Consider the following 16,594-nt stretch of genomic DNA (forward strand, 5'->3'; position numbering starts at 1 on the left):
GCAGCTAAGGGGAATTGGTGGCCGTTTGCAACATTTTTTATTACTTTTCAGCTTTCTATAGTACTGCTCCCTTCCAGCTAATTTATATTCTTCACCACAAACAGCATCAGCTTTCAGAGGCAGTCAGATGGCACAGGGATTCTTGTGGCACCATTCAGGAATTGCCCTTTTGTGGGCCTCCCTCACCAAAACTTATATATAGTTGCCAACCTGCAGGCAAGGCCTGGAGATCCTCCAGGATTACAACATCTCCAGACCACAGAGATCAGTTCCCCTGAAGAAAATGGCTGCTTTGGAGGTGGACTGTGTGGTATTATAACCTGCTGATGTCCTGTCCCTCCCCAAACCCCACTCTCCCCAGACTCCACCTCCAAATCTCCAGGGGGTTTTCAGTCCGAAATTGACAACTTTATTCTGGGGGGGATCCGCCAGCTAAGTATTTTCTTCTCTTTACATTTTAACACTTCTGTCCAGCAAAAGCACCAGTAGTTGCCTTTATTTCCCAGGCAACTCTGAAGTATTTTAAACTAGTAGTAATTATAATTCCATGTGTTCACAATCACAATGGATTTTTATGTCTTTGATTACACAGAAACACTTAAAGCTTGTACTCTTTAAGGTGATGTTATAAAAAAGAGACCCCTTGAGTGCTGTCCCATTTGCGTCCCTGAATTTTTCTTTATATAATATTACATTTATTTAGATTTTTTTCACTTTTTTCTTTTTTAAAAAACATATCAAAAAACCAAACCCTCCCCAAATCTATTTCCATCTATTTTGCTGCCTCTGCTGACCCCCCTTCTTCATTAGGGTTTTTCCCATCATTCTTGATCATTCGTACGATGTGTGTCAGGTCCAGACTACGGGTGAGGATATCAAGCAGAAGCTCATCTTTCTGGACGCCCTCCATGAACTCCTCCAGAGACAGCTCGCCTGCAGAAACGAACGTAAAAGGGCCCATTTCATGTACAGTCTGAAGAAATGAATGGGATTTAATTCCTGTGTAACGCAGGCATAGAAACCCATCTAACTATTCCTGCATTGTTATACATTTCTGCCTTCACTCATTTTTTGAACATGTATGCACTCTGGTTTAACTTCCAAAGAAAAGAGAATCCGCCTGTTCCTTATAATAGGCCCTTTCAATAGTTAATCAGCCTAACTTTTAAGGATCTATCATAGCTAACTTGAATCCATATTTTAGTTTCCTTTGAATGGTATTTTACATTTCTTTACATTCGCTGAGATCCAGCACTATCTAGAGAACAGCCTCAGATCCATCAGTGACATTGGTCCAGTTTCTCTCTCTCTCAGCCTAACCTATCTCATTGTGCTGTTGTGTGGATAAAATGCAAGATGGAAGAACAAAATATACTGAACCCTTTGGAGGCAGGAGGGGATAAAATTAATAAGAGTTATAAACAGTAAACTGCAAAGCTGTCTGCCATCTGAAATCTCTTTAATATATAAATCTTGATCAATTTCCTCCCCTGAACAAGCAAAATAATTGCCTTAAGTAGCTCAATGTGATTTCCTGACCTCAACCCCTTGCAGCTGCCTTTAAATTCACTAGTCTTTTCACTGACCTGCACAACATGCTATTTACCTTAGCATCTAGTATTGCTCTTGTGCTGCATTATCCTCAACACACTCATGTCAATTTGCAGCCTTCACACTGGACTCCTATGGTGACCCACTGCTAGATTCCATTCAATATTTGTGTATCTGCAAATGTAACAAAGCAGCTCAGAATGCACAGAAAGATTCTTACCATCTCCATTGATATCAATTTTATCGAACACCATGTTTGTGAAATCCTGTGCTGACATTATTTCTTGACATGGATTAATGGTGCGAATTGCCTGCAGGAAATTTGAGATAGAGAATATCTAATGAGTGTACGATTCAGATGTATTCATTTGAGAACAATAGGTAATTTTTTTTCAACCTTCATTCAGCTTGTGAAATCTTACATTTCCCACTGAGCATTTTTTATACTAATAGCCAAGTGACCCTCTTCTGAAGATACTTAAATCCAGAGACTGGAGCCATGAACAGACAAGACAGATATTGCTAAAACAGATATTCCTAAACACCTGAAAAATGCCCCAGGTTTGCAGAAAAATATGAAACCTAAAAAAATACACTTAAAATGATAAAAAGCATGTGTGTAGCTTTAAACCAGATGCTCTCAGTGGCTGTTGCTAGGCAACTATTAACAGTCCAGCCAGTATTCAGGGCTTGTTTTCTGTCAGTAAAAGGCAGGGGGAGGGGCCAGGGCCATTTTCAGGGCTGTTTTGGCCTTTGATAAAGGACTCATAGGGGCCAGGCCCAGAAGCAACCACTAGATGACTTGATACAACAAGACTTGCATATCGCACCCAGGCTTGGTTGTTTGCTACTGTTCAAAAGCCAGTGTAATGTAGTGGTTAGATTAGGATTTGGGAGACCCAGGGACAAATCATCACTCTGCTGTGGAAGCTTATTTGGTAACTTTAATCCGGTTACATGCTCTCAGCCTAACCTACCTCTCAGGGTTGTGAGGATAATACGGAAGCAAGCAGCAAGGAGCTGCTTTGCATCTCCACTGGGGAGAAAGACAGTATACAAAGGAAGTAAATTAAGAAAGATTGGGGGGGCATATAAGAGATAAGTTGTTTAGTGGGTTTGAAGGACAGAAGGACATAGGGAAAGGTGAGCATATGGAGGCTGCCAGGAGAAGGGAAAGAGGAAATAGTGTGCGGAAGGGGTTACAGGGAAAAATAAATTACGCCCCGCAAGTCATTGCAGGTTCCCCACCACACAACTGGGCCCGGTTCAGCTGGTACCACACAACTGGGCCATAGGGGACAGGCTGCTGGGAGAAGAAAGGGGAAAGGTGAAGATGGGAGGGGGCAGACAAAGGTGGATGGGAAGGAGAGAAGGAAGCAGGAAAAGAGGGAGAGACTATGGGGATGCAGGGAAGCGAAGGAGGGCATGGTGGAGGAAAGGAAAATGAGATGCCCCTTGCAAATGCTTGTGGGTCTCCACTTGTTATAAACTGGAAGGATTTCTTACATAGTTGAGGAGAATCACTTGAATTAAATCCAAGGTAGATATGCAATCATATAACAGCACTGGCTATATTTCATCACAATGATATTATATTCTCATGTACACTGGGCACATATCATGAGCATATCTTATATTTTGCCCATTGCATGATCACAGTGTGGTTACACAGAAATGACCAAATGAGTCAAGAAAATCATTGCATAAATATAATGAAAGGATCTGTTCAGTGCTGACCATCATAAAAGACATTCCAGTCTCAAGGGTATTCACTCAAGCTTTGCATAGGTTTATGTAGATCTCATTATTAAGGTATAAAAACTATGTTGCATTGACTGTACGGTCAATATCTCTTCCACATTTGATGTCATATTGGCCATATAAGGCATATACAGCATGAGAGAATCAAAAGTACTTATTTAATATCATGTATGGAAACAATCAAGGGAGCTGTCCCCTGTCTTCTGGGTACATTCGCTAAATGCAATCAGTAATGTGGGGGATGCCGATGTGGGGATTAGGGGGACAGTCTTGCAGTGGCTGGTCTCCTTTCTCCAGGGTCGGGGACAGAGGGTGGCGCTCGGGGGAGATCTATCGCCCCGTCACCCTTTGGTGTGCGGGGTTCCCCAAGGGGCGATACTCTCCCCGATGTTATTTAACATCTATATGCGCCCCCTCGCCCAGTTGGTGCGGAGGTTTGGGCTGGGTTGTCATCAATACGCAGATGACACCCAACTTTTTCTGTTGATGGACGGCCGGCCAGACACGGCCCCAGACAATCTGGCCAGAGCTTTGGAGGCTGTGACGGCATGGTTGAAACAGAGCAGGCTGAAATTGAACCCAGTGAAGACGGAGGTCCTGCAGCTGGGACGGGGGCTGCCAGATGTTGGGATCCAGCTCCCTGCCCTGGATGGGACACCACTGGCAACTTTGCCAGTGGTAAAGAGTCTGGGTGTGTTCCTGGATGCCTCCCTATCGATGGAGGCCCAGGTCACGGCGGTTGCCAAGTCTGCATTTTTCCATCTTCGTCAGATCAGGCAACTTGCCCCCTACCTGACGCCCCAGGACCTGGCTACAGTGATCCATGCAACGGTCACCTCCAGGATAGATTACTGTAACTCACTCTATGCTGGGCTACCCCTGGGCCTGATCCGGAAACTACAACTGGTCCAGAATGCGGCGGCACGGGTCCTGACTGGTATACCTTACCAGACACATCACACCTGTCCTGCGCCAGCTGCACTGGCTTCCAGTTGAATTCCGAATCAGGTTCAAAGTGTTGGTTCTTACCTTTAAAGCCCTGAGTGGGTTGGGACCGGCATATCTTCAGGACCGCCTCTCCCTGTACGTTCCCCGGAGATCGCTCCGATCAGCGAATAAATATTTACTTGTGGTCCCCAGCCCTAAGGAAGCCCGCCTCGCTTCAACCAGGGCCAGGGCCTTTTCAGTCCTGGCCCCAGCCTGGTGGAACGCTCTGTCAATGGAAACCCGGGCCCAGCGGGACATATTATCGTTCCGCCGGGCCTGTAAGACAGAGCTGTTCCGCCAGGCGTTTGGTGATTGAAGGGGGCGGTGCCATGTCGGCCTCCCACCTTTGGGGTGGGGGAGGGTTCTCCCCACCACTGCACCTTGTTAATTTGTTTTATTATTTGTATATTGATTTTAGTTTTTGTTTTTACCAATTTTAACTGTTCACCGCCCAGAGCCCCTGGGGATGGGCGGTATATAAATTGAATAAATAAATAAATAAATAAATAAATGTATTATTACAGTAAGTATAACTTACTTTGATTATGTTTAGTAACTCATCCCTGTCAATACAGCCATTTCCATCCACATCATAGAGTTTGAAGTACCATCTTAGCTTCTGTTCCACTTTCCCCTTCAAGACTAGGCTTAGAGCTGCCACATACTCCATAAAATCAATATAGCCATCCTATTGAAATACAAGAAACAGCAGATTAGATGTATGAGTTATAGCAATGTTGATGTTTTGGTATACTATATCTTCAAACTGCTACAAGTATATCTTCAATATATGAGGCTGGCTGGCTGGCTGGCTGGCTAGACAGACGGACGGATGGACAATCAGTGGGAATCAGAAACACTAATTGCACTTGCCAAAATGCATTCACAGAAATGTTAACAACATGCATTCATCTGCGATAATCTGCCTATACAAAAAAAGTTGTAGGTCCCATTCTCCACTTGTCTATAACTGTTGTTTAATGACTGGATTCCTAGAGATTCCTTCTGCAAGTGACAAGTCTTGCTGTAGGGGAAGGAGACTTTCTCCAGAGGTACAAGACTCCTTTGTTAAAAACAAGACCCACTGGAGCAAGAATCCTCACTTAGCAGAAGGAAGTCATTGGACCCAATGCTATATGCCTCGTTTCCGCTATAATGGAATATCTCAATGTTTCCAAAGCTACAATAATCTTAAACTTTGCTGTTAGGCTGGACAGAGGCATTCTGTCATTGTTATACAGGAGTTTACAATAGGAAAAATTAACTGAAGGGAGGTCATTCAAATCATATCCGCCATCTTTCTCCAGTGGATTCATGCAAAGAGCTAATGTGGTAAATTCACCATGGCATATCTATTTTGAACTCTATTCATGTTCTGACCGATGTATCACAAACAAGTGAAAGGATTTTAATGTACTCCTTTTCAGAGTTCCTTTGCAATGTAAAGAGGGGAAAATATAAAGAAAGGAAAGAGTCAATATTCCTTTGTACCCAGAGGTTTCCTAGATTTGTTCCCACTGGAGATTTACTTTCCCTGTGAGCTTGATTATTTTTAGTCTTTGCCCTTGTACTTCATTTTGTTTTAGCATTGTATCCTTAGTGTATGTTAACATACTATCTAAACAGGTTTAGGTATTGTCCACGTTTTTTGAAGGAAGTTTTGAAGAAGTTGCATGTCAGAATTAAGGTGGATTTGCATGAATTATACATTTCAAATCTATTTCTACCTATTTACAAATTCTGAAACATCCTGCTCAAACCACGGGTTCGATCCAGCCAGCTTTTTCATTTAGTTGTACTGACTTACACACACACACACACAAACACACAAAGTTTCACATGGCTTTTTTCCATGCAGCTCCCATGATTCCCAGTACAGCTTTTTGTGGTGGTCAGAGGGGGCCTTTCAGTTCTGTGCCCATCTTCAGATAGCTGAACTATTTAAAAACCTACAAATCTGGATTCTTCTGTCTTTACATTTCTGTATTTCAGATAGCACAATCTGAAAGCAAATGGAAATTCATCCAAAATATGCTCCCACAGCAACTCAACCTATTTCCCTCAGGATCAAAATAGTTAATCAGCTTTATTCTATAGGCACAAAAGCCAGCTTAAGTTTTAACAAAGTTGAACCTAATTACCAGTCTGGATTTCCTGTATGTTGATTCATTCACCAGGGTCAGAGCCAAAGAAAAACTATTCTGCATGTTCAAGGAGTCTTTCAAGGTGTTGCTTAAACCACAACCCTTTATGCCATTCCACATTTGAAATATAAGGAGTTTTTGAAAGCAGTTTGTGATATAGCATGAAGTCTGCTATCGATGAAAAAAGTCAGTAATCCCAAAGGGTACAACCAAGGACTAAAATAGCTGTTGGTATTCTAGCCCATACAGTCAAGTTTGGGCACCCTTTGATAAGGAATTTAAACACTGACGTACAAAAGTTTATTTCATGACATTTCAGAAGCTTGCTTACCAAATTCGTTTGAAATCAATGGAATTTTTAAAAATGCCTTTCAATATCTACCCTTAATCTTATTTATTCTACAGATTGACCTTCCTGTTCAGAAATAGAAGATTGCTTTACATGGGTCTTTTGCTTTGGCCAGACCGGAAGATTAAAAGATCTGGGACGACTCTCAATCTGAACAGCAAAGCTGGTGATTCTTTTTCTTTCTTTCTTTCCTTTCTTTCTTTCTTTCCTTTCTTTCTTTCTTTCTTTCTTTATTTATTTATTTATTTATTTATTTATTTATTTATTTATTTATTTATTTATTTATTTATTTATTTATTTATTTATTTATTTATTTATTTATTTATTTATTTATTGGCTTTTTTTGCCCCACCTTTTTGTCTTCACAGGGCCACCAAGGCTGCTAACAAATTAAAACATAAAAATTAAAAACACACCTTTAAAGCCCTTAAAATCAACACGCAACTAGATCAATAAAACAATTTAAAATCAGAATTTAAAATATATACAAAAGATTTTAAAAACTAGTTAAAACGTTGGGGAGGGGGAAGGGATCACTGAGGGAAAACTTAACAAAACAAAAAAGCCAGAGTAGATGAGCCAAAATTGGCGTGATATGTTCCCTGCAACCCACTACAGTCCACATCCTGGCTGCAGCATTCTGCACCAATTGAAATTTCTGAACACTTTTCAAGGGCAGCCCCACACAGAGCTCACTGCAGTAATCTAATCTAGATGTAACCAAAGTATGTACTACAGTGGCCAGATCTTTCTCAACCAGGAAAGGCTGGTTAGCCAGTTGAAGCTGATAAAAGGCACTCTGCCACAGCTGCTACCTGTTTGTCCAGCAGACCTGGGTTCAAGAGCACTCCCAAATTATGGACCCATTCCTTCAAGGGAAGTGCAATCCCATCCAGAATGGATGACACCTTAAATCCTGGTTCAGACCTTCCACTCATCAGTAGCACTTCCATCTGGGATTAAGCTTCATTTTTATCCACTCCAAAACTGCGTCCAGGTACCAGCTCAGGGTTTCTACAGACTCTCTGGGATCAGCTGGATGTGTGAGATAGAGCTGAGTGTCATCTGCATAGTGGCAACCAACCCAACTCTCTGGATGACCTAGCCCAGTGGTTTCATGTACATGTTAAAAAGCAAGAGGAATAGGATGGGACCTTGTGGGACCTCACAGGCCAAAGGCCAAGAAGCTGAGCAGCAAGTCCCCAGAATTATCTTCTGAAAGCTAGCAGTAGGAGATTAGATTTATTTTCTTACTAAACGCTCTAGTAATGAAACTGCCCTACGCTATGATGGGCATAATTAAATTACTACATGTAGCAGTGGAAGCAGAGTGCAAAAATGTAATCATAAGGCAGGGTGAATGGGTAGGAAGAAACAGACTGAGGAAATTATTCTTTGCTCCCACACTAATTTCACATGGTGTTCTGATGATTAATTTATATGGCCTGATCAGGCCTCCAACTCTAACCTCTTATAATTTCCATAGTAATTTCTCTCACAATTTTGGGTTGGAGGAAGCTGAAATACAGTGAGTGGAGCTCTGCTCAAAATCATAATATTCCTGCTCCTCCCCCCTGCTATCCCACAACACTATTGCCCCAGGCGGGGCATCAAGAACCCTCAGGAATAGAGCTGGGTGTGATGTGGGGATGTGCAATGGAAAGGGGGAATTGAAAAAGTTATCCCTCCGTCTTCTATCAGTGGAAATTCTCTTCAGTTGGTGGGAAAGAAGCTTTGGTTCCATCCCTATGGGATTCTACGACCCCATGCCCCTCCCTCCAAAGACAATAATGCTAGAAAAAGTTGAAGACAGATTAACTCAATAAAGAAAGCCACAGCCTTGAGTTTGCAAGAACTGAGCACAGTTGTTAGTGAGTGACAGGAAGTTTTGACAGGGATTAATTGATAGGGCTGCCATAAATCAGAAACAATTTGACAGCATTTAACACACACACATACCCAGTTGTACAATTTATGTACCACTGATGTCACTAAGCCATAAGAACATATAAGAGCATAGTAGAAATTTGCAACCAAATTTAACTGTGCCCATTTTGGTCAAAGGAGAATAGAGGTATGTGCTGACAAGTTTTTTTAATGGTATTTGCTTACTAGCCTGTTACCTGTTTCCAAAATCCCCAAATTTTAGTAATTTGTTAAATTAATAAAGAGTGCATTAGACAAATCAGAAAGTGATTCAACATCATGCTCATTTATTTTTAGATAACAAATGAATCAATTTGCCCAGCAAGTGTCAAACCAGATGAGATTCATAAACATCTCCAGCACTTTTAAAATGGCTATATAGACATAGGACCCACAATTTGGATCGAAGCAGTGATATCAAGAGGGTGACTGACTTTTCCCTTTACGCTCTCTTTCCAGTCTCAGATGGACCTCCTGAGCGGCTATGTGCTTCATTGGTAAAAAATTACAATTCAGAGAAATCTTATGTTTACCCCAGTATTTTTTTTTAATTTACATCATTTATAGTCCACCTTTCTCACTGAGACTCAAGGTGGATTACATAGTGTCAGTCAGTAAAATCAATATCATGACATTTCAATATACATGCAATGGGTCTGCAAGAAAGAAAGAAAGAAAGAAAGAAAGAAAGAAAGAAAGAAAGAAAGAAAGAAAGAAAGAAAGAAAGAAAGAAAGAAAGAAAGAAAGAAAGAAAGAAAGAAAGAAAGAAAGAAAGAAAGAAAGAAAGAAAGAAAGAAAGAAAGAAAGAAAGAAAGAAAGAAAAATTCCATGACTGATGGAACTTCCCAGTAGGATCATACTTATAGCAATAGTAGTGAAGTCTATAATCCCTCACTGTTTGCAGCAATAGTAGTGGTCCGTGGTCTCTCCTTATCCCTTTACTGATGGGTTCCCTATCCCTTTACTGATGAATCTCTTGAGGCCACTAGCCAGCACTGTTTTCTTTTTTATTTGTTTTTAATTTTTTGTTTTGCACTAATAACAATACATTTTAAAAAGATAAAAAATATTTACCCCAGTGGGGCAAATAACAGCTCTGGAGGCCATGTGAGGTCAGGAAAATGGCAAGGAGGAAATGAGTTATTTCTGTATTCACATTCGGATTGCCAGCCTCCAAGTGGAGCCTGGAGATCTCCCAGAATTATAATATTTAATCAGTGCCCTGATGAATATTATGAACTGGAAATTATGAGTACTTTCTAAGAACCCCTAATTTTGTTATGTTTGTTTTTTGTTATGTGAATTCAGTGCACAATAAATAGAGAGAGAAAAACTGTACATTGATAAATTATCCAAAAATTATTATGAACATATCATATACTGGATTTCAGCATTACAACAGAAAAGAGCAAGAGTCCAGTAGCACCTATGAGACTAACAAAATTAGTGGTAGGGTATAAGCCACAGCTCATTTCTTCAGATACCACAAAAGCTCATACCCAACCACTAATTTTGTTAGTTTTATAGGTGCTACTGGACTCTTGCTCTTTTCCACTACTAGAGACAGATTAACACAGCTACCCATCTTGAGTATTACAATAAAAAGCCAATTTGAGGTGGGTAGCTATGTTGGTCTGCAGTAGAACAGCAGGATTTGAGTCCAGTGCCACCTTAGAGACCAATAAGTTTTTCAAAATATAAGCTTTTGAAAGTCAGAGTTCCCTTTGGGTATCAGAACAAAGGAGCTCTGACTTTCAAAAACTTATACCCTGAAAATCCTGTTGGTCTCTAAGCTGCCATTGGACAAATCCTGCAATAAAAAACCAAATATAGTATCAACTTCAGTAAGCAGATATTGCATACAAACTCATAACATAGGTTATTTTAAATTCCATAGAAAATTCTGCACTGAAAATACCATTTGAAATGCTAGTTTAACAAAACTCCTATAGCCAAACAGTATTTCTGGAAAGATTTTTTAAAAATTCAACCGTAAATTGTGGATGCTATTATATGTTTCATATAAGTTGTCTTTGATGTGATCAGGAGCTGACATTTATTGTACAGGGTAATAAAATACTGTCTGCAGAACTTTCTTCAGTATCACTACAAGTTATTTGTGTCTGTGGATTAATTTCCTATTTCAGGAACTTTCTTTTTCAACATAAGGCACACTGAACACAGTGTCATACAGTGCCCATTTTACCCGTATACTTGATTTAAATAGGTTTCATACAACAAATGTCAGAACACTAAGAAGGCTTTAACCCCAATTTTTTGTTTGTAAGAATGATTTGGGAGCCCTAAATTGGTATTATGTGTTACTTGCTGTTATACTGATCCTGTTACTCAGTTTGGAGTTACTAGAATTCCCATTTTACATCAGAACTCCAGTAAATCCCTATCTGCTTCATCACAGAGAATGAGCCAGCCAGCCAAAGATGAGTAAACCTAAGGGACTAACTAAATGAGACACTGGGAAATCCATAAATAGATCTCTTAAGAGTTCTAGGGTGTAGATGCAGATTGGGGCTGTGGCATGTTGTGGTAGATTTCCTCCTCTCTACCAATACTGTTTTCAATCTCAACCTCAAATGGCCCTTGGAATTCCTATTTGCCTGTATTGGTTATGCATTGTTTTCAACCCTGGGGAAAATAGTGGGTGAAGAGGGGGGATTTTGAACTCAGGAAAATGGCATGGGGGAAGGGCTAAACCTCTTCCACCTGTAACCCCATTACAAAGGGCATGGGGGAAGACTGAGAGATCTCTGTCTTTTGGTGCTACACCTCTGAAGATGCCAGCCACAGCTGCTGGTGAAACGTCAGGAACTACAACGCCAAGACCACGGCAATACAGCCTGGAAAACCCACAACAACCATCGTACTGTATATGTTTCACCCAAAGGGACAAACAGTTTGGGCGAACCTTTCTAAATCTGGAAAATAGCACAATATAAATGCCTCTGTCTTAATCCAAATTCTCCCCTCCCACAGCTTTTATTTACCAATTAAACATTTGAGAGCCCCGATGTGTGATTAATATAAGCATATACTTAAGTTTTTTGCTATTTCAAGCAGCGGGAATAAAAATTCTAATTTTGTCTGGACCACATTCACTGTGTCTTTATTGTAAATAACGGGAGACAAATGATCCTCCTGTCCAGCCCATGGCATTTTGTGGGAAGTCTGATCTTCCTTGCATGCCACAGCACCTATGAAAAGCTTATTGTGTGGGAGACAGTTATTCTATCTATAGATTTTTGCCTCACAGTAATTCCACATAAGCCTACTTCATGTACTTAAATGGAAGGGGGCAGGGCAGTAAGTGAAAGCTTACTTTTGTGCCTCAGTCTTTGACAACAAAATAGGAGTAATGACAGTTTGTTGCTTTAAGCATGCCTACATCCTTTGTACTGTGTATTTCAGACACAGAATATTCCTCTACTTATATAAATAACCCCACCTTGAGAAAATTTCCTTCCTTTCCAAAAAGAGATCTACAGTTTCTGAGACTGGCTTTAGGGATGAAAATAGCGACCTAATTTAACTTTTTCATAAGGGTAGATTCAAACATTACTAACTCCTTGTAACTGATGCAAGAATTTTGGATTACTGAGTTTCATGCTTCCTTGGTCAATGGGGCCCAATTTAAACTGGGGATGTGGCAGTTATGCAGAAGAAGCTTCAGCCTTCTCTTTATGCAATTTCCCCAGACTAAAATAGCCCTATTTGCACTGTTAGGGAAACGTGCATGTCATGATGTGAACACACCTATTTCCCCAACTAGGGTTGCTAGGACTCCTTATCCTCCCAGGGGGAAGGGGGACCCGGAACTCATTTTTTTCTTCGCTTCTCGTGCACATACGCTCCTGAGGTGGCCTGATGGCATCACATCTTGAAAGTGACATCTTTGTACAAGCCGGGGAGTACGTGTGCTTCTCAGAGGACCGATCTGGGTCCCAAACAGGCACATTTGTAATTCTGACAGTGGGTCCTGGGCACAACCACAAAATGGCTGCCATAGCAGGCAGAGCCAAGTACAAAATGACTGCCATAGGAGGCAGAGCCAACCACAGAATGTCAGGGGGTGAGGTCATACATAACTCTAATAGTAACTCTTCAGCTTTTCAGGCAGAAGCTCTATATAAAAGGATGCATTTTTAAATGAACATATTGTTTAAAAATATTTTCTTGCATATACACAGCTTACCTTCAGTAATGCAGTGAGGTAAAGCAGCTGCTGCCAGAGGAACTTTTTAAAAATCTGCACAGTTACTCAGAAGTTCTGCTGGGCAAAAGCTCCACCTGGCCCCTCTCACTTTCTAAAAACACTTGGCAGGCACCAAGAAAAGGGTTGGTAGGAGCCATGGTGGGGCCTGGAGAGACCTTCCATAATTATATCTGATCTGCAGTTTTTGGTTCATTCTCAATCTTTTTGCCTCCACCAAAAGAGACTTCTTACAGGCAATGTGTTGAAACCAGAAACTCCTTTGGATGTCCTTGAAAGGATTTGCAATGGCCAATCTGTTTTGCACAGAAGCAGAAATGTCTGAACGCACAAAGCTGTCGCAAGGATAAAGCCAGCACTGCTTCTTTACGTCAGGACACCAATTCCATATTTATACCCTTTTATCTGGCAGCAGGATCTGATCCAAGGAACTTACACCTACAAAATAATTCTTATAGGCCCTTTTGTCCTGAAAGCCTTCTTAAAAGGCTCCAAGTTTGAACCTGTCCGCTACCACTTCACTTTCCATGTTAAGATCTTGTATCTATTCTATGATGTTAAATGGGTAAATGCATGCAGGAAATAGGAATACCAGCAAAACTGTCAACATCCCAACTAAAAGATAATCTTCTAATAAAAAAGGACTCAACCATAGACAGGTCTTCTGAGAGCCAATACAGCCCCCCAGATAAAAACACCACTGGTCCTCCTAGTCCTCCCTCCTTGGTGGGCCTGCTCAACCAAGTTCATGGTGTCAGTATACATTTTTACACTTCGTGGAGGGTTGTGTGATAAAAATATTCTTGTAGAGCAGCAACCATAATAATTTTGTTTAATATCAGTTTCAATACAAGCAGGTGTGTGTGTGGGGGGAGGGTGTTGTTTATGCTGGAACAGTTTGTATTTCCCATTGTCCTTTAATATTTGGAAATAGACATATCAAATATAAGTTTTTAATATATGAGAGATTAAAAGTCTGGCTTTTAAAGTTCATGTTCTGCTTTAGTATTTTGCAAATGAATGTGATTTGTGGTCACATTTTTTAAAAAAAAAGTTAATAGAAATAATTAGAAACAACAGAACATAAAAAGAAAACAAAGGCAAAAGATAAAACAAATAACTAAAGCAAATAAACTTCTGTTATTTTGTAGGAATTTTGGGGTATATTGTACTATTCTAAACTGATTGTGAGAGGCTCAGGGATTGATGAGGATATTCTTTGCAATTTCAGTCCAAGCCAACTGAAATGACTGAACCATTCTCACCAAATTCTCAGAAAAGTTTTTTATAACAGAAAAAGATAAACAGGCAAACTGCTTCATCATTCAGCTGGAAAAGTATAAAATCCAATGCCAGCAAAATGCTAATCTTCTCTAGCCAGTTTTCATAAACTATTGTTCTACTTATACAAAATAGAAAATATACAGATTATGTTAGTATGTAATCTCTAACTGTGCATACATACAGATATTATCTGATTGCAAAAAAACTGAATACTCACCTTGTTAAAGTCAAACGTCTCAAACATTTGTTCAATATACTGATTTGATGATGGACTCAGATTTTTCAAGCCAAAAAACTGTTTGAATTCATGTAGGGTAAGCTGGCCTGAAGGACACTCTGTCATGAACTTCTTGTACCACTGATGGCACTCGGTAGCACTTAATTCCTCCACGGCCTTTCCATCCATGTTCCCCATTTTAAAACAAAGGAGATGGGCCCGTATCTCAAGAACTGTGGATATCTTCTAGAAGCGCCCGTTTGTGAATTTCAGACGTTTGTGGTATGAATTGTTCAGCACAACACAGCAAATCTCTTAAGAGTAAAAGGCAGCTAATTATCATGGATACCTGGGAGATGAAAAGGGCTTCCTTCCTGAGAAAATTTTACACTTAATTGGAGACGTTTTAAAATTACAAAAGTCTCTTTAAAGACAATTTCTGACATTTAAGTAGCCACTAAATCCTCTACCAGCCAATGAGAAAAGAGTCCTGTGATGGGATCCTAAAAGAGACATGGACAGTTCAAAACAAAAATAGAAAGGAGGTTAAATGGAGAAGAGTCTTGCAGATTATAGTCCCTGCAGGAGATTAAAATGGCAGGATTTACTTGAAGACAGCATAAGCTTCTAATCCATTGCACTTTTGTCAGCTCATGTGTAGCGTCTAATAGGACAGAGGATAGGAAAATACTGTTATTGTGCTTTTACTGTTTGCTATAATGTCATTATGGAATCATGAACTAAAGAAAATTTTCCTAAGGTATTTCCAAAAGGGATCATGGATTTACCAGACTATAGGCAAGATATCCTGCTTTCTAACCACAAATGACCATTGCTTTGTATTTTTTAAAAAAAACTGTGGACAATACCATGTTTAAGCTAAAAGAATGTATAGTAAATAAGGCAGTCCCACAAAGGCTGTTTTTCACACTGCTCTTTGTGTGGCTGCAGGAACCAATGCTGGATTTGGCAAACCCAGGACCAACTCGTTAAAAACCCTGGTGCCTAATTTGACTCTAGTTTGACCGTAAGTGTACTTGTACATGATAACCAATTTGTACTTCTCATATGCCTAATGCCAATTGCCATGCTAGCTTTCTTGAAGCCATTTAGCCAAGGAGACGGGCGCTTTATTCTTACAAGCAATTGAACATGACATCTTGTGGAAATATTTTTTCTGTCTTTGCACATTGACATTCCTAATGGTCTAACTAGATGACCCAGTGTCTTGTAAAGATAAATTTTGGATATGTAAAGCCCCAGTTTGGGCCAGAGAGAGAGGGGGGGGTTGCATTGTTTCACTTGCTATAACTTCCCGTTTATGATTCAGTTAGCTTTGAAAAGCAAAATCACACACACACGTTAAAACCACAGGCACCTGATTTCCCAGTCATCATCAGTCTTTTCATTTCTTGTGAATATGCCCTTGCACATTTGCACTCCATGTAATATCCAATAGAAAAGAGCCAAATATCTCAAATGGCAACTTTTCAAACACCAAAAACATTTTTTCAAAAGGTTTTACAATAACTCATGTGATTCAAAGGGTAAAGAGTTGGATCTTGCAGAGAGACCTACAATCAACTCCCACTTTTGCCAAGGAGTCATTGTGGGGTCAGGGCCCAACTATCCACAACGCTTCATTCTGTGATTCTTTCCCAAGCAAGTATCTTCTCTAACCCAGACCCTGGAAGTTTGTTCTGGGTGTTAATAGAAGCTGTATCATTGGAAAGGAGGTAGTTCATATCAAAGAGTTAGATACAGCAGAGCACAGAGTAGTTCATGGCACACTTCCAGAGTTTATGTAAATGGGATTAAGAACAAGGGTACATTTGTTTATAACAGGGGAATTACCATGTCTGCTAAGAGCTGGGGACAGCCCATACGTAATCAGAGGATTTTAGGAAATTCCCTCTGATCTGCTGAGGAATGAGAGCTCCACTGAGGGTCAAAATTCCGCAACAAATCATTTGTTCTTACTTCATCTTGAAGCTTTTCTGCATTTATAGCTCCAAACTGTTTCTGTTTTGTATTAATGTTGTTACCCAAGGCTGTGTTCATCAGTCTGAAAGCCCTTGGCATAACCTGTTCTTTAGAGATAAGGACAGTATTGCCAGATGTCACAAAGGCCAAACTGTTGTTTCTAG

General features: G+C 40.2%; 1 protein-coding gene across 1 annotated transcript; it reads right to left on the reverse strand.

The window, feature by feature from the left end:
- Positions 1-772: 772 nt before the first annotated feature.
- GUCA1A (guanylate cyclase activator 1A) lies at positions 773-14,645 on the reverse strand. Its single transcript, XM_054981304.1, has 4 exons — positions 14,448-14,645; positions 4,838-4,987; positions 1,772-1,862; positions 773-933 (listed from the first exon to the last, which is right to left on the reverse strand). The coding sequence occupies exons 1-4, from the start codon at positions 14,643-14,645 to the stop codon at positions 773-775; spliced, it is 600 nt and encodes a 199-aa protein (XP_054837279.1).
- Between the last annotated feature and the right edge of the window lie 1,949 nt (positions 14,646-16,594).

This window comes from Eublepharis macularius, chromosome 5 (genome assembly GCF_028583425.1).
Source record: "Eublepharis macularius isolate TG4126 chromosome 5, MPM_Emac_v1.0, whole genome shotgun sequence".
In the NCBI taxonomy this organism is placed as follows: domain Eukaryota; kingdom Metazoa; phylum Chordata; class Lepidosauria; order Squamata; family Eublepharidae; genus Eublepharis; species Eublepharis macularius.

Excerpts from the sequence above, each read along its gene's own strand:
- GUCA1A (XM_054981304.1), bottom strand. The coding sequence starts at position 14,645 with ATGGGGAACATGGATGGAAAGGCCGTGGAGGAATTAAGTGCTACCGAG. Across the intron at positions 1,863-4,837 it reads AGTTACTAAACATAATCAAA|GCAATTCGCACCATTAATCC; the intron begins GTAAGTTATACT and ends AATTTCCTGCAG. Across the intron at positions 934-1,771 it reads AATTGATATCAATGGAGATG|GCGAGCTGTCTCTGGAGGAG; the intron begins GTAAGAATCTTT and ends TCGTTTCTGCAG.